This window comes from Rosa chinensis, chromosome 7, assembly GCF_002994745.2.
Source record: "Rosa chinensis cultivar Old Blush chromosome 7, RchiOBHm-V2, whole genome shotgun sequence".
NCBI classification, from domain to species: Eukaryota; Viridiplantae; Streptophyta; class Magnoliopsida; order Rosales; family Rosaceae; genus Rosa; species Rosa chinensis.
In genome coordinates, this window is record NC_037094.1 from 51,702,076 (window position 1) to 51,720,940 (window position 18,865).

The 18,865-nt window shown below is 38.1% G+C and overlaps 1 protein-coding gene across 1 annotated transcript; it reads left to right on the forward strand.

Moving 5' to 3' along the window:
- Positions 1-503: 503 nt before the first annotated feature.
- Positions 504-9,683, forward strand: LOC112176242. Its single transcript, XM_040510483.1, has 4 exons — positions 504-558; positions 9,064-9,133; positions 9,297-9,395; positions 9,483-9,683. The coding sequence occupies exons 2-4, from the start codon at positions 9,074-9,076 to the stop codon at positions 9,573-9,575; spliced, it is 252 nt and encodes an 83-aa protein (XP_040366417.1). The 5' UTR covers positions 504-558; positions 9,064-9,073; the 3' UTR covers positions 9,576-9,683.
- Positions 9,684-18,865: the final 9,182 nt, after the last annotated feature.

Below are 18,865 nucleotides of genomic sequence, written 5' to 3' on the forward strand. Positions count from 1 at the left end.
AATTATCTTTGTGTGAATTTTTTCCTTCAATGTTCTGATCTTCTTCTATGTTTTTATTTCAATTATTTCATCTTAAATGAAAGACTGGGTTTCTGCTCTGTTACTTTTGTTTTTGTTCTAAGTTTAATATTAGACGTTGTAGGAAATTTAATTATAATTGTTAATGGATTCTGATTCTGCTGTGAAGTTAATTTCTTCATTTTGGGTTGGACAGGCTGAGCTTCCTTTAGTCGGAAATAGTGAGAATCTAACTCAAATTATTGTGGGTTTCAGTGTTTCAGTCACCTCTCAATTGTCCGAGTTGCGTCGACCTTATTTCTCCTCCTATTGGAAGAGAAGCAACAAAGAAAAGGTTCAATTTTCTTTTTTTTCTGGGTCATCGCTAATTTCTTCCTCCTATACTCTATGATTTTCAGTTCCTTTCTAATTTCTGGAATTTCAGGAAGCTTCGTGTGTGAACCCAAGCACAATCTATTGGTCTAGATTTTGATAATCTAAGAGCTTTGGACACTAGCAACGAATTCGAAGCTTTGGCACTGAATTTTGGTTGTGATTCAGGTACGATTCCATTTCTTTGGCAAAACCAGTTATAATATTTATGTCATAGTTAAAGTATTATACTATTTCCTTAGCTTGTTTTCTTGAACCCTGTGGATGTAGTGATTTCTGGAATTGTCAGATAATAGTTGTCTTTTACCCAGTCAATCTATTCTAAATCCAAGAACTTGTGTCTGTTATTGAATTGCTGTGTTTACGGTTTGGGGATTACTCTATGATGATAACATGATACATGAAGATCATGTTATTTTTGGTTGCTTGCTTCTGATATATTTGTTCTACTTCAGGGATATGTTGTTATATTTTGCTTGTTTGTTTTTGACAACATGTTTCTTTTGATATATTATGTATTTGCCTCCGTTAATTTTAGAAGCATTGTAAAGCATGAAAGACAGCTAGCAATTATTGCTTTTTCATTAGCCATATTTCAAACATTATCCACTTTGTAATAATGAGAAAAGCTGGATTAATATTTGTCTTCCTGTTTGGGTGCATTTGTATAGTCTGTATGCTGAAGGTATATTGGATAAAACATAATCTTGGATTGGTAGCTGTTTCAGTCCATTGCACACCGAGATTCCCTGTTCTAGTACCTTTCAGTTTAAAAGAAACCAACAAATTTAAATGTGTGTTTCTGTTGATCTATTTGCAATTAAGTTTGTCTTCTTATTTGCTTTTCTGTTTTTGCGTAGTATAAATGGATAGAACATGGATGGTTGCGGATAGGAGATCTCGTCAATATAAATTAGGGGTGACACAGTTCTGTAAATTTGCCTTGGAAAATGCTAGAGACCCTAACCATATTCCCTGTCCTTGTACAAATTGTGGAAATGTTGACTACTTTTCCGTTGCTGTAATAAGGGACCATCTATTTGTGAATGGAGTTGATGCTAGTTATGATAGATGGAATGAGCATGGGGAGGCCTTATTAGACTTAAGAATAGAGGAATATACTGATGACGCAGAAGCAGGTTCAGATTCACACAGTTCTTACTCTGTGAATGGCAATGAGATACCTGAATATGAAGCAGGGTTGGGTAGTGACGCAGAGATGGAAAGTGATGAGTGTAATGAGTTTAGACAGTTTGTCGATGACGCCAATAAACCGTTATATCCCGGTTGTGATAGTCACACAAGGTTGAATGTTCTAGTAAGACTTTATAACTTAAAAGCAAAGCACGGTATGAGTGATATTGCTTTCTCTGAGTGGTTGGTTGCCTTTGCAGAGTTTCTTCCAGTAGGCAATGAGATACCTGCCGCACTCTATGAGGCAAAGAAGACCCTGAGTTCTCTAGGAATAGATTACACTAAAATTCATGCCTGCCCAAATGATTGTATTCTGTATAGAAAAGAGTATGTTGATGCAACTGAGTGCCCTAGATGTGGTATTTCAAGATGGAAAATAGGCAAAAACTCCAAAGAGAGGGAAGGTGTACCTGCAAAGGTACTTTGGTACTTTCCCCCAATTCCTAGGTTCAAAAAAATGTTTCAGTCAAAGGATACATGTAAGAGTCTGACTTGGCATGCTACTGATAGAAAACGCAATGGCTTGATGCGTCATCCGGCCGATGCAGCTTCGTGGAAGTTAGTAGATGATAAATGGCCGGACTTTGGTTCTGACCCTAGAAACCTGAGACTTGCATTGTCATCAGATGGGTTCAATCCTCACAGTTCATTAAGCAGCAAGTACAGTTGTTGGCCTGTTATTCTAGTTGCATATAATCTGCCTCTATGGCTCATAATGAAAAGGAAACACATGTTGTTGACTTTATTGATTTCTGGGCCTAAACAACCAGGAAATGATATCGATGTCTACTTGGAACCTTTGATAGATGACTTAAAACTGTTATGGGAAGGAGTTAGTGGAGTCTACGACACAAGACAAAGTGAATACTTTACTCTTAGGGGTTTATTATTCTGGACGATCAACGATTTTCCAGCTTATGGTAATCTTTCTGGGAGTATAGTTAAGGGGTATAATGCATGCCCTATTTGCCTTGAAAAAACAAAACCAAAAAGACTAGTGAATGGAGGGAAAATGGCCTACATCGTGCATAGGAGGTTTTTAGGAAGAAACCATCCTTATCGAAGGGAAAAGGCTGCTTTCAACAACCTTCCAGAACATTCTCCCCTCCTGTTCCTTTAAGTGGTGAAGAAGTATTGCAAAGAGTGGAGCAGGAAGTTCCAAAGTGGCCTTTTGGGAAAAAAAAATCCCCCTACTCCTTATAAGGGTGGGGACAATGAAACCCGGCCTTGCTGGAAGAAAAAGTCTATATTTTTCGAACTTGAATACTGGAAGTTTCTCCCTGTTAGGCACTGCCTTGATGTGATGCATATAGAGAAAAATGTATGTGATAGTCTTATAGGGACCTTGCTGAATATTCCTGGAAAAACAAAGGATGGGGTGAAAACTCGGTTGGATCTAATCGAAATGGGTATTTGATTAGGATTGAAGCCTAATCTCGACGGTCCTAAGAAGGAGCGCTTGCCATTGGCAAGCTGGAACTTAAAGACAAATGAAAAAAGATGCATGTGTGGGTCTTTTTTTGGTATGAAGGTTCCTGAAGGATATTCTTCTAAAATATCAAACCTGGTTTCCATGGATGATTTAAGGCTTAGTGGACTTAAATCCCATGATTGTCATGCCTTAATGCAACAACTCCTCCATGTTGCCATCCGTGGTGTACTTGAAAAGCCGGTCAGAATTGCTGTGATAAGGTTGTGTCTGTTTTTTAACGAATTCTGCAGCAAGACTATCGATGGTTCAAGGCTGCCAAAAATCCAAAATGAACTTGTTGAAACATTGTGTGAGCTGGAAAAGTACTTCCCCCCATCCTTTTTTGACATAATGGTTCATCTAACAGTTCACCTAGTTAGAGAGGTGGAGTTATGTGGACCGGTTTGTTTTCGATGGATGTATCCCTTCGAGAGGTACATGAAGATCTGCAAAGGATATGTTCGAAATAGAAATCGGCCAGAAGGTTGCATTGCCAAGTGTTATATTGCTGAGGAGGCGGTTGAGTTTTTAGCGGAAATGTTCGACGACGACAAGATAATTGGGATCCCAGCTGGCCCTCACACAGTAGACAAGCATACCTCAGGTGCTACAATTGTTAGTGTTTATGGCAAAGTATTTGACGAAGCTCATCTCTGCGTGCTTCAAAACACGGATGAATTCAGAAGCTATTTTGAGTAAGTAATATCCCTCTTTCTAATATTGTGATTTATGTTAATATTTCATGTAAAGTAAACACTAATCTTCCCTCATTGTGTTGCTGTCTTATTGGTAATTGTAGTGAACACTTGGAATATTTGAAGAGGGAATTTCCTAAATACAAAAAGAATGAAAAGTGGCTTACGGACAAGCAAAACAAGACGTTTGCAGATTGGTTGAAGGAGAGGGTAAGTCCCAATAGTAACGATGTTGGGAATATGCACTAATCATATTCCAGGTGACTTATTTTGAGTTGTTGATTCAAAAAACTTATTTTTATAGTTTTTCGCAGGTTGCTGTTCAACTTAGTGAACCAAATACTAACATCCATGAGATTGTCAGGTGGCTTTTAGATAAACCGAGTAATGAAGTACCGAAGTTCAGTGGTTACAGAATTGTAGGAGTCCAGTATAACACAAGGAAGCGCGATGATGTTAGATCGACGCAAAACAGTGGTGTCTACTTGCTTGCTAAGACACCACAAGTAGCTACTGCTAGGGACAAAAGGCCAATTATTGATGATATGAGTTTCTATGGTGTGATTACTGAAATCTGGGAGCTCGATTATGAAAAGTTTAGGATCCCGATCTTTAAGTGTGATTGGGTAGAGAATAGTAGAGGTGTGAAGGTAGATGAGCTTGGGTTCACGTTGGTCAATTTGAATAAGAAAGGTCATTTAAATGACACTTTTATGTTGGGAAACTGTGTTCAGTAGATATTTTTTGTCCAAGACCTTGTAGATCCAATGTGGTCAGTAGTTCTAAGAATGCCTACTAGGGATTACAATGACTTTGAGGTTGAAGATGAGCTTGGGGACACTATTATTGCTCACCATCCTATCACCACTATGATGCCATCTATTGAGTTACATGGTAACTTAGCGAACGAGGAAGAAGTGGGTTACATGCGGGAAGGGGAGGAGGATATAATTGTTGATGGATAATATAGGCAGTTTATTTTCTATGAGTTTAAGTTGTTATCCCATATCAATGCCTTCTATGTAAGATTGTACTTTCGTTATTGTTGTTGAATGAAACTGATTGTGGTTCATATATTTCATGTGATTACTGAAAATGAAGGAAGTTTTTTGTTGCTTGCCATATTATCACTATTTTTATTGTGTGCATTATATCGTGCTTATATTTTACTGAAACAAAAGTGTATATTCTGGTGTACAAGTTACTAATTAATGTCTCATGTATTTTTTGTAGATAATGGCGCGATCTAAATCTACCTCAACACCGAAGAAGTCAAAAGATAAGGGATTGAAACTGAAGAAAACTAAGTCATCAAAAAAGTGACGTTCCACATCAACTGATGCATCCATTTCTGATAAGAATGGTTCATCTCACAGAAAGGATGAAGAAACTGGAGGTCTGAAGCTACTTAAGCGGCATTGTGTGACAATGTCCCGTATTTCAAAGCGCAAGAGCTTAAGGCAGAAGAGAGTGGTTCTCTTCAACGTAAAAGGGACTCCATGTGGGAAGGTAGCAAAGGAAATGCAATCATATATTGGTGTCTTAGCTCGTAGAAAAATACCAATCATAAGGACAACTTGGAGGACCAGCAAAAGCATACCTGGATGTGTCACGGCTGAGGAGAAAGATAAAATCTGGTTACGTGTGCAGGTATACATTATTCTACTATTAAATTATTAATGGAACTTATTCCTATGAAATCTACCTTTCGAGTTCTGACCTTGAGTTTTTGCCTATATATTATTAATGATGGGTGAATTTGACCTTTTGTTTATCTTCCTATCACTTAGTCAGAACTGTGTTTGTGTACACAGGGGGCATTTGAGATTGGTCCTGAAAAGAGGAAAATTGTACTGGAATCAGCTTCATCAAAATGGAGGGAGTTCAAGTCCCGGCTTACAAGGCATTACATTATGCCTTACTTGGATGACCCTGAATCCTTAAAGTTTCCTCCAGATGATTATAGATTCATCAACAAAGATCATTGGACCCAATTTGTGGCTGAACGGACAAACCCAAAATTTCTTGTAAGTTTTACATTAAGATTGTTGTATTAAGTTGTTATATATATATATATATATATATATATATGGGGGCGGATCCGTAGCCACCTAAATTATAGTTAAGATTATACTCTGATTTTAGATCATTAGATCATATAACAACTAATGGTTCAGATTAAACAAAATGTGTTATTTATTTTTTAAATAATACATTCTATTATATATCTAATCAAATAACCAGCCATTAATTTCTTTCCTATTCTCCTTCAAATTCATTATTACAGACAACTTAAAAAATGCTTAATAATTACAGGATCCATTTCCTCAAATTACTTTCTTGTTTCTCTAAATTCATCTGTTGCAGGAAAAATAATTAATTGAGAAAATAAAATTGATTTTTTTTTCTGCATTTTGATTGATATATATGCAACTCACCTAAGGAGTAGAATCAACAAACGAAATTTTTTTTTTTCTCAACCTCTAAAAAAAATTTACTCTATGTTAGATGAAAAATTCTAAATAGTTTTCCAATTTATACCTTAAAATTAATGAGAGAAGAAAGTGACTAAATAGATAATCTCATTTGATTTGGTATTCCAAATTGGGGTTTTCCTGCGGTAAATGAAGGAGTGAGAAAAAAGGAAAAAGTATAATCATCTACTTTTGTATTTTAGAATATGCATTTATTAAAAAAAACACCGATAAAAAAAATTATTTAATCTGAACCATTAGTTGTTATATGATCTAATGGTCTAGAATCAGAGTATAATTTTAACTATAATTTAGATGGCCACGGATCCGCCCCCTATATATATATATATATATATATATATATATTAATGTGGTATATGGTGGATTGAGTGCATATATTTTTCAGGAATTGCGTAGGATGCACAAGCGCGGCGTGAGAAGAATAAGTATCCCCACAGAATGTCCCGTAAAGGATATGTTGGATTGGAGGAAGAGCTGGTAAGTTAACATAATTGGATAGGTAATTTGTTAACTTAGCTGTTAATTTATCACCACAAGTTTAGTAACTCATATTTTTGCTAGTCTACAACAATGGATGAGGAGGAAGTTGATAGAGCAACACTATGGATTGCTGCACGACAAACCAAGCAGGGAACCTTCAAGGATGAAGGGACGAAGCAATGCGCTGACAAAATTGTGAGTATAATTTTGTGAAGTTCAATGTGTACAGCTGCCCTTTTGTTAACTATTATGCTTATTTAATATTTTGTAAATGTGAGCAGAGGAACTTGAAGGAAAAGATTGCTAGTGGAGAACTAAGCACTAGTGGAAGTGATGATGTGTTAAGCTTGGCTTTGGGCACTCCTGAGCATGGTGGTAGAGTGCAAGGGGTGGGAGGCTATGTGAATCCCTCATCTTACTTTCCCTTCCATAAACGTAAAAGGGAGAGCTTCCAAGACACGGTTCGGTTAAGTGTACAAAAAATATTAGAAGAGGAAAGAGATAAGATCATTGAAGAGGCGAAGCAGCAGGCAATAAAAGAAGAGAGAGAATTTTGGGTTCGTAAGTTAGCACAGATAGAAGCAAAGATAGATGCAAGGGCGGTTGGGAAAGCAGCTAGTTCTCCAGCAACACTAGAGAAACACATTCCACATGGATCTGTGCAAGGTAGTTGTTCACAGACCGCATGTCCAACATTTGATGAAGCTCGATGTGGTCAAGTGGGAGACGAAGTATTAAATCTTGTGGATGGAAAATCAATTCGTAAAGCTATTGATGTAATTGAGGAAAGGGTATTGGGATGTAAAAACAAAGTTTCAAAGAGGAAGGAGTGTGATGGAAAATCTGTTTCCAACTCCAAAAAAGAGGATGAGCTAAGCAAGTTGAGTGACCAAGAAAAGAAACAGGTGGCTGATCATGGAGTTCAGGGACAATTAGTTGGAGAGAAGTTGGTTAGTTATTTAAACAGTTGTCTATATTTATTGCAAGTAGTACGTATAGTTTTTATTGATTGTGGACTATGCACACACACAATGTATATATCTATGTTTGATTTTAAATTCCAGCTTTTTTGGGTGTTTCAGGTACAAGGAACTGAGATTGAGGCCAAGTTCGCATTGGGTTCAGTTGATCATATTGTAGCTCTTGGCACTGTTGTGGAACACAATGACCCCTCCCAAGTTTGTCATGGTTATCCGCTAGGGGATAGTAATTTGCGTGTTTCAGTCTCTATTGCAATTGAGGAGAATGCCTTGGTTCCATTTCCTGTGGGTGATGAAATACGAACTGTTAGGTAGGCCATGGGGAGTTGGGTAGCATGGCCGAAAGAGCTTGTCATAATGTCACCTGTGAAGGTATGTAAGTTCTCGTAATAATTGTAATATATATATCCAAACATTGATCTGTTGATATTCTATTTGCTTAAGCTTGCAGCATATAAGATTAGAAAATCTTATATTAATTATGTATGTGTAGAAACCTGAGAAGAGGAGAAAAAAGAAAGTGGTACAAGAAGACGATCTCTCTGAGGATGAGTTTAGCCTACAATCATTGGCAGCTTCATTACCAAATTCATTGAGGATGTTGTGCATGTGGGGTGAGGTTGGATTCAAAGATGGGAAGGCTATCACCATTCAAATTGAGGCTGAAGTGTTTGGGCGTGCACGGAAAACATTTATACTAGGACAAGATGTGCGCAGAATTGCAACCATGAGAGAATTGACTGGTAACTGCATAGTCATATACTAGAGGTAAATTTCATGAATCTATTTCTATTAAGTACCAAAAGTTATCTGATTTGTGCATCAATGTGAATAATCTGTTGCTGGATTCAAATTGGTGTATATGCTTGTAATTAGGTACCTCTATGATGTCCTGAGTTAGTATAAAATGTTGGATATGGTTGCTTTTATTGACCCTGCGATGATTGGTGCAATTGGGTGTGGGAAAGGCCAGGAAAGATCCCAACATATAAAGGAGAGGCTGATATCTGCAAAACCTGGACAGATTTTCATGCTACCATATAACTCAGAGTAAGTATCAGCAACTTAGTACTAGCTATTGTTATATATGTAATACTTTGCTTGTAGTTATACATATGGGCCGTTGATGAAAATCTGATTATATTGTTATATAGTAAACATTGGGTGCTGACTATTGTTGATCCCGAACAAGAAATTGTCTATTTTATGGATCCTATGAAGCGGCGATTACCCACTGGAGAATGGGTTTCCATTGTTGATAGGTAAGTGATCAGGAATATACAAGTTTGAATAATGCATGTTGGGGTAGCATGGCTATTTCTTAAAACCTGATTGTGTGTGCGTGTGTTCTGTTTTAGTGCAATATCCATGTATAATGCACACAAGGGCAGGAAAGGCCGAAGTTCGCCTCTATGGAAAAATTTGTCGGTATGTACATTTTCGCTATGTTAGATTCTGGATTGTTTAGAAATTCGCTATGTTGGATTCTAAAATTTGCTTATAAGTATTGTGGAAGCAAATTTGGATTAGGTTCCCATGATTATTAATTTGGATTCTTTTTTTTTTGCTATTCTGGATTTACTGCTTTTAGGGTATTCCTCCTCAACCTAGCAGCAAGGAGTGTGGCTACTTTATCATGCGATACATGAGAGACATCATTGAGGATAAGGACTTTTCATTTGTTAACAAGGTACAATTAAAGCTTCTTTATTCTGTTTGTGTTCCAACAAGCTTTTTATGGTAATTTTGACTTGAGTTACTTGAATTTTTTTTTCAGTGGGAGAGGAGAAGCAACCATATTTATACCCAAGTGGATATTGATGAGATGAGGAATGAGTGGGCTAGGTTTGTGGTTAATAGATATGTGTAGAAGCCATCGCATATGTTTTTGGAAAGCATGATGAACTTTTGCTTGTGCTGATAGATATCGATCACATGAAACAATTATCAGCTTTTGATTCATGCATGCATTGGTCTAGCTAGACTAGGAATGCTTTCTTTGTTTGTTTGGTAGTTTAATTATCTAGTTTGGATGTTTAGTTGTACTCAACAAATTGAACTTATATAGTTACACTAATGATATGGATCAATGTGGCTTTATATGTATTGTTCATTTGGTAATGTACTGTTTTTGTGGTAATATACATGCAACATTGTTTCTGGAAAATTGTTGCAGCTAGTAATTAGGTCATGATTGAACAAACAACATTTCACAACCAAGTTGTGAGAACCAAGCTCATACAATAGACCCTAAAATAATCACACAACTGGTTTATAATGCTCACACAATGGTTGATAAAAAGAATATGTTGTCTGAGTTCTCCTCACACAATTTGATAAGGCAATCTCAGTTGTCCAAGGTTCAGTCATACAACACAATGTAGAATAATATGTTGTCTGACTGTAAAAGGATTCAAAAGTAAGGCTTCTCGTACAACAGTTACTAGATGTTAACCAATTCGATTACAATATTCACACCACAGTTAAGACAATATTGTTGTTGTGTGAACAAACAACCAACAAAAAAAAATAACAAAATTCTGTTGTGTGAGATTCATAACACACAACAGAAATAAAATTATCCCTGTTGTCTGAATCAATCAACAGACAACAGATATCATTTCATTGAGTTGTCTGTTACTTATCTCAGACAACAAAGAAAAAATTCTATCTGTTGTGTGTTATGAATCTCAGACAACAAAGAAACAATATAGTTGTTGTGTGTTATGAATCTCATACAACAGCTACATTTCATTTTCTGTTGTCTGAATGGCCATGTCAATGCCGAGGCATCCCCGCGCATGCCATGCCAGGCACATGCCTGCGCAGAATTCACACAACAGAACTAAATATCTGTTGAGGAAATGAATATTGGACAACGGTGAATTCACTGTTGTGTGATTTTTCAATCACACAACACTCGTTTAGACCACAGTGAGGCTGGTCATCACACAACTACAAATACCCGTCGTCTGATTAACTTATTGTAGTAGTGATAGAATAAAGAAAATAAAATATGAAAAGAGAGGGGGGACATAATCGCAGCAATGGACGGATGTTGTGCGTCCAAAGATATGTAGAATGACGTCAAATCGTCTTTTTATACGAGTCTTCTAGTTCTTTTAAGTTTCCTTCTGATTTACAACTACAAATCTTGTGAGAATTATCTCTCCATTCAATTTCCTTCCAGAATCAAGACTCCAAGATTCCATCTTTACCACAAGTTGCAATTTAATCCACATAAATCTAGGATCAACAATTCTTAGGTTCACCCCTTGGTGAACGAGCTTATTCACCCCCATTATCGATTAACATACTTTTACTTAATAAATTTATAATCCAACGGTCCATATCTTAAATTAGCCTTTAAAAATCATCTCTTATTGAAGAATGTCGACATTATGTGTGCCTCTACAAACTAGGGTTTAGAGTTGTAATAGGACAAGGTTCTACGTATTCAATGTATTCGGATTCTATTACCTTTTATCTACGTTGTAACTCCCTATATAAGGGCTCCTATTATCAATAATAAACACACAATTCCAATTCTCTGTACAACACGTTATCAGCACGAACCCTAACCCTAACAGAAAAAAAAAAGAAAAAAAAAAACCTAAAACCCTAATCACCAAAACTACCGAAAACCTCCAGCCGCAAGCCTCCTGCCGCAGCCCCTGCTGCTCCTGCCAGCTTGCCAGCCTACCTCCTCATTGCAGCCCTACCTGTTCGACACCTTACTGCCGCTGCTGCTACTTTCCTGCGCTGCAGCCCCACCTCCCGCGACCTGTAGCCTACATCTCATGTGCACCAGCCCGCCAACCTACCTGCCAGCCCGCGCTGCCCTGCTCACTTGCTGCCGCACTGCTGCTGCCTATACCTTGCTCGCCTGTTGCCAATAGTTGTTGTTCCTGCTGCCCCTGCACTCCTACCGCACACCCAACGCGCCCGTGCGCCTACCAGCCATCCAAGAAACTCTCCCGAGCGCCTGTTGCCCCTTAACTCATTGCAGCCCTGCGTTCTATCTCTCTGCCACGACCAGGATTGCAAATAGGCTGCAATCCTAGCTTAGGATCGAACGGCCACTGCAATCCTAGCTTAGGATCGAACAGCCATTGCAATCCTAGCTTAGGATCGAACAGCCCCTGCAATCCTAGCTGAGGATTGAAGCGTTACCACCGCTGCAAGCCTTGCTTCATCATCTCTTTGGTTAACTTCGATCCATCACTCCTGCATCAACACACGTGTGACTCAAACCCCGAATAAACAAGTAAGTTTTTGATATTAAAGTTCCTGCTTTCTTGTCTTTTAAATTCCTTTATTTTGCTGCAGAATTTGTATAATACGAACATGGTTCAATTATTTAAATAAGCGGAATTGTGGGGATTCACGCTTTACGAACTAAGAGCGTTCGTAAACCACGGACTAAGAGCATTCGTAAGCTACGGACTAAGAGCGTCTGTGAGCAGGAGAATTTGACCATATCAACATCATTATTTTGGTCTAATCCAAATATTCTTGGAAATCGGTTTCTTGGTAGCATTAAGGCTCGGAAACCTTATATTAGTTGTCGTGGAAGTTTTTACTCCGAAACTAATCTATTCTCCTTCATCTTTGAATGTCGAATGCAAACATGCAAAAACCTGACTTCACTAAACCAGATTCAAATGACATTTGTTATCACCGATGGGTGAATAACGTCAAGAATCACCTCACTACTAATGAGATTCTATGGAGTAGAGCTCACAGAATATGAATTAATTGAGAAATCCTCTCAACCTTCCCCGTCTCAGCACTAGGCTTGTGTGCAATGCTAGATGGATTACGAGGTTTCATCAACTTATGTCATTTACTGAGTAAGTTGACAACATACTCATGAAAAACCATAATTCAAAGGCCCGTTGGAACTAAGAGCATTCACGAGGTGAATTATAATAGCGCACCGAAAGAAGGGCGCAAGGAGCAGAACCCTTAAAGTTAGGGGACAACAGAATGGACGTGTGGGTCCATACAACCGCCCTACAAAGGAAGGAAAACCGCGAGATACGTAGACACGTGGCAACATTGGCCAACGTGGGATCCATAGAGGATGTCCAAATGCACAAGGTGCATCTCAATTAATGGGTGAGGTAATGCTATAGATGTGGATCTTCAGAGCATTGGTTTAAGCGCTAGAATGCTAGTGGAAAAACAAAGCTGCACAATACAAGGTATATAAAAGATATGAGAGAGCATGAGGCTCATCTCGCAGCCGAAGGAGATGATGGAGATGACAATGATGTCAATCTCATCATTATGGACTTCAAATCTGGCAAGGAAAACAACAATGTTGATGTCGCAGATTTTGATTAAATAGTCTTTCATTTTCCAAGAATTATGTAATGGCAATTGTGCCTTAATGAATAAATGACATTTGGTTTTAACTCTTTCTCACTAGGCGTACTCAATTAAATATGATGTCTAGGAAAGTAATTAAGATTAGTGGTACTTAAAAGAGCCTCGCTCCACCGACATCTCTTTCTACTTCCCTGGTCATATTTGATTGGAATTACCAAAAGGATTGAGTGACTATAATTTGTCTACATTTCATTTTATTTGGATTAGGTTTGATCAAGAAACTTTGATGTAATCGTTGGCTATTATTAATAAAGTGTCGATTCTTTTAATTTTGGAGCTTTATTCACTTAGGTATGTTCCCTAGAGATCTAGAATGCCTCGCGGATATTGCTGCTATGCACATCATACCTTGACATAGTCAATTATTCCTTGGGATGATGCCTACTCAATCTTCTGTGACTACGATGGTAGGGCCATCACGATTAATTCATGGTCAAGGACCAGTTCATTGCCAAATGGCACATTGATTTATGTCACTAAAGCTCTCTACGCTCCTAGGGCCGGAGGTCCCCCTTTTGAGCTTTTAAGATATTAGAGCCAACGGTTTTCATGTGGAAATACATAGCGAGAATGGACATAAGTTCCTTTGCATTATCTCTAATGACTACGAGTATTAGAGAAGCTCATGTGTTGCTCTAGTGAGTTATATGTAACCACTATTCGAGTAATTGAGTCCAATAACATCATAAGAGATGATTTTTGGGACATCGACACATATAGGCTTTGGCATGACCAATTGGGACATCCAGGTCATAATATGATGTTCTGTTTATTAAAGAGTTCACACGGACATCCATTCTTTCGAGTGAAAAGAAGTGTGAATCAAAAGTTGATTGCTTATAAGGCCCAAGAGTGGCAATTATGATTTCGTGGCTCAACCAAAATCCTCATTGGTTGCTTCTAAGGCCCATCACTCGTTTCCCAAAGCCTGCTCTTTAAGGATCGAGACCATCCTATGCAAAGGACACGTGTTCTTAGAGAATCTAAAGGGATTCTGTGGATCGACTCAACCAACTTGCGGACTGCTTAGATATTTTATGTTGTTGGTTGATATGCGGACACGCTGGTCACGTGTCGCACTATCATCCACATGTCATTGAAAATTTTCTATGACTATTGCATATCATTGGGTATTGATATCAAGTATCATATTCCCATGTACACACCCAATTGGTCTCACCAAAAAGCCACTGTTAAATGACTACAATGGTAGCCCGGACATTGGTAATGCGCACCAACATTTCCGCTTGGGTTATGCAATACCGCATGCAACTATACTAATTCATCTACAACTCATAGCAGCCACTCAACTTTTATTTGCGTTACAGCTAGTGACTGGGTTCAAGTCTAATATCTCGTACTTATGCATATTTAAGTGTGCGATTTATGTGCCAATTGCGCCGCCACAGATCATCAACATGAGTCATTGCAAAGAATGCATATATATATATATATATATATATTTGTGTTGGACAAAAGTCTCCAACCATAAGTCCGCTATGTAGAACCCTTGACAGACGATCTCTTTTTCGCTGGATCTATGAATTGTCACTTTAATGAGACAATCTTCCCGTCGTTAGGGGGAGATTAGAACATCAATGTTCAACAGGAACGACAGGAATTGTCATGGTCTGTCTCCACTATGTCTCATCTTGATCCCCTAAAAGTGACAAGATCACATATACCTGCTGTAAACATGCCTGCAAGGATTGATGTCCCCCAGAGGACATGGTGCCACCCAGAGAAGATGGGTACTACACCACTACCATGGATGGTGGTATAGTGACGTCACAAAGGTGTCATAATGGCATCATAGGCCATGGGTTCTGCTAGAAAGCGTAGGAGACCCACAGGTTCGATGGATTCTCGCCCTAGGAAGAGAGCGAGTTTGGCACAACTTGATCCATTGATCATTGATACTCAAAATCCGTCTCATGAGAATATTCTGGATTGTGGTTATGTCCAAGAGACATCATTGGGGGACGCCTCAATGTTAGAACCAATTCCTGAGAATATAGAGATCTCTACGAATTACACTAGTGTACATGGAGACGTGGAATTATTGAGACCAATGACATCGAAGCTTACTCTGTTGAAGAATGCCAACATAGAGAAAATTGGCCGAAATGGAAAGATGCGATCTAGGTTGAATTGGATTCACTAACGAAGAGGACGAATTTCGGGCCTGAGATGCCAACACCTCCTAACATAAAATCTGTTGACATTAATAGGTTTTCGTTAGATAGCGTGATGAGAAAAAGAGATATAATCTCGTCTCATGGCGCAAGGTTTCTCATAAAAACGCCCTGCAATCGACTACGAGAAGACATATTCTCTCGTATGGATGTCATTACACTCCACTACCTTGTCAGTTTGGTAGTTTCCAAATAACTGAACATGCAGCTTACGAATGTGGTTACTATGTATCTCTATGAGGATCTAGATACGGAATATAATGAAGGTTCTTGTGGACTTCATTTACCCAAATCAAGTGGCTCTTGACCACGAAGCGCGTTTGCAATGAGGCTGAAATGCTCACTAAAGTGACTACTTGATTGGGAAGGGATATGATGAACTATACCCCTGCGTTTTCATGACAAATTCTGGATTTACAATTGTCACGGTTTATGTTGATAAACATGATTGGAACCCTTGAGAGTTAAGGGAAACCGCTGAACACCTGAAATCCAAGTTTGAGATGAATGACCTTGGGTGAACATGGTTTTGTCTAGATTTAGAACTTGTAACTGTGTCAATAAATGCTTTGCATTTTGATAAAGTCAAAGATGCACTCCCATAGTCGTCCGTAGTCTTGACCCTAAGTGGGATCCGTTTCGTCCTAGGGATGATGACGAAAACGTGTTAATAGCAAAAGTGCTTACCTGAGTACAATAGGCGCATTATTGTACTTATCACAATATAAGACAGAACGCTTCAATTGTTACGAACTTGTTGGCTAGATATAGCCCCACGCTAACGCAACTTCATCAGACTAGTATAAACTATAAAGACAATCTTTCGTTACTTAAAATGTACGATAGATATGAGTTTGTTCTATCCCTGCAGAGAGAAAAGAATGACGGAAGAATGAGAAAGGATCTCATTAGCCTAAGTGGTGCTGTCCAAGATGCCATGACAATCAGAGCTACCACCGCCAAGGGTGGCCGGCGTCATCCTCCTCCCGTACACCAAAACGATGGTGATGTTTGCTGATGCAGGGTATCTCTCTGACCCTCACAAATGTCGCTTCCAAATGGGTTATGTCTTTATCATGGGAAGCATTGCGATATCTTGGAGGTCTACAAAGTAGACCCTTGTTGCTACTTCCTCAAATCATGCAGAGATTATCGCTTTACATGAAGCCATGAGAGAATACATATGGCTAAGGTCTGTAATTAGACATATTCGAGGAATTTGTGGTTTGAAGTCTACCACAGATGAACCTATATGCATTTATGAAAATAATGCAGCTTGTATTGAACAAATGAAATTAGGTTTCATTAAGGGCAACAACACCAAGCATATATCGCCAAAGTTCTTTTACAATCAGCAACAACAAGCACTTTTAAAGATTGAAGTGAATCAAATCCGATCAGAGGATAATGTAGTGGACTTATTTGCTAAGTCATTACCTAAATCCACCTTCGAGAAACATGTGAAGAACATCGGATTGTGAAAGTTATCCGAACTCTCTTGATTATAGCAATCAGGGGGAGATATTTGAGATCAGGGGGAGGCATGATGTCTACATGTTCGATCTCGAAGAGTGAAGGACGTGTTGTGCTCTTTTTGTCCTTCGACCAGGGTTATTTTTGTCCCACAGGATTTTTGTTACCTGGCAAGGTTTTTAGTGAGGCAACGATCAAAGCGTCATCACCAAGTTTGAGCGGCACAAGGGGGAGTGTTGAAGGATGTCGACATTATGTGTGTCTCTACAAACTAGGGTTTAAAGTTGTAATAGGAGAAGGTTCTAGGTATTCAGGGCATGTTTACTTACTTGGAATGGGAGGGAATGATTACGGGGTAAAAACATTCCTGCGTTTACTAACACATAAAGGAATCAGAATGATTCCGGGTAAAAGAATTCCTGCGTTTACTAACATATGAAGGAATCGGAATGGATGTAGGTCTCACCTCCTTATTAGGAATCGATTCCTGAATACTCAGGAATTCGATTACGAAAGGGGGAGATGGGTTTAGGAATCATTCCTCCGGAATCAATACCGATTCCTTTCTTCTCCCATTCCACTTGTCTCCGATTCATGATTATTTTCCATTCCAAATAAGTAAACGTGCCATCAATGTATTCAGATTCTATTACCTTTTATGTACATTGTAACTTCATATATAAGGGCTCCTATTATCAATAATAAACACACAATTCCAATTCTCCCTACAACATCTCTGTAAAAAAAAATCAATCGAATAGGAAATCGTTTAATTACCTAACTGAATCAAACAAATGGATGATTTTAACAACACTTACTACTATTATGATGAACCGTAATGTATTTCATATAAATGAATAACTAAAAGGTTTTCAATTTGATTTATTTTTTACAAAGCTAATCTTTGTATTATGTTATACAACATGAATGATTAGATTAAAAAATTATAAAATTATTATGCTTGAATCGCAAGAGATGATGAATATATTTATTCACCCCACGGGTGAACCTAAGAATTGTTCTTCTAGAATTGCTCCAATATTATGCATTTCCCCTTGATTTTCACTGTTGTTCCTCTCCTTTACATCGAAAACCTATTATTATATATAAAACATATGTAAATAACTCCTAATAACGAGAATCTAGCTGAATAAATATAGAGAATCTGATATGAAAATATAAACAAATATGTACCTATCATGAAGACGTGGCAAACGATAGTAACAATGATAATCAAAATGAAGAATGAAAGGACGACCACTTTCAGGATCAAAATCATAAATATACTCATAAGCATATCCATAATTTTTAACACCACCATGGCACCCATCATGATCATGATTATCATCAACATCATCCTCACAATTCCAGCATTGATACAAATACGGATGATCTGCCCGTCGATACATTCATCACATACTCGAACCCCTGTTTTCTACACAATGAAATCAGAATTTTGAATTCTTGCAGTAACCTTGACAGAGTTTCCAGGTTCTAAACCGAAGGGTTAGGTAGGTAATTGCGCGAGGCAAACATAATCTTCATCATATGATGTTACTGCTACAGCTTCTGTCTGGATGACAAATTTCCTTTTCTTCGTAACATTATCAACATAAACGAAGATACTGGGGGTTTCAGAGGGGCGGAAAGATTTAGAAAATATAATGCACAATGTTAACACGTGCAAACTGCAACCCATAATTTGAGGCATTTCAAAATGGACTCTGTGACCCTCATCGACATATGTGAACCAGTCGGGAATTTCACTTCCAGACTGACAAATTTGTTAGCGTCAATGTATCCTATTTAGAATATTCTTATTCTATTAGGAATGTACTTATTGTATGCAATTAGGAATGTAATTATCCCTTTAATTGTAATTAGCACTTACCTAGTTAGTATATGTAACCTTAGTATATAAATACCTCCTTATGAGAAGAATAAAATTATCTCATCATTCTCTCAAATACATTCTTATTCTCAAGTTGGTATCAGAGCAGGTCGCTCTTCAATACTTCGCTATCATGGACCCGGATATGAGTTCATTCATTAATTGATTCACCAATCTCCTCTCCAATCATGGACCTAGTTTGGGTTC

Bases quoted from the DNA above. Each gene is read 5' to 3' on its own strand.
- LOC112176242 (XM_040510483.1), top strand. From the start codon at position 9,074: ATGTATAATGCACACAAGGGCAGGAAAGGCCGAAGTTCGCCTCTATGG. The intron at 9,134-9,296 runs GTATGTACATTT...TACTGCTTTTAG, and splicing joins CTCTATGGAAAAATTTGTCG to GGTATTCCTCCTCAACCTAG. The intron at 9,396-9,482 runs GTACAATTAAAG...TTTTTTTTTCAG, and splicing joins ACTTTTCATTTGTTAACAAG to TGGGAGAGGAGAAGCAACCA.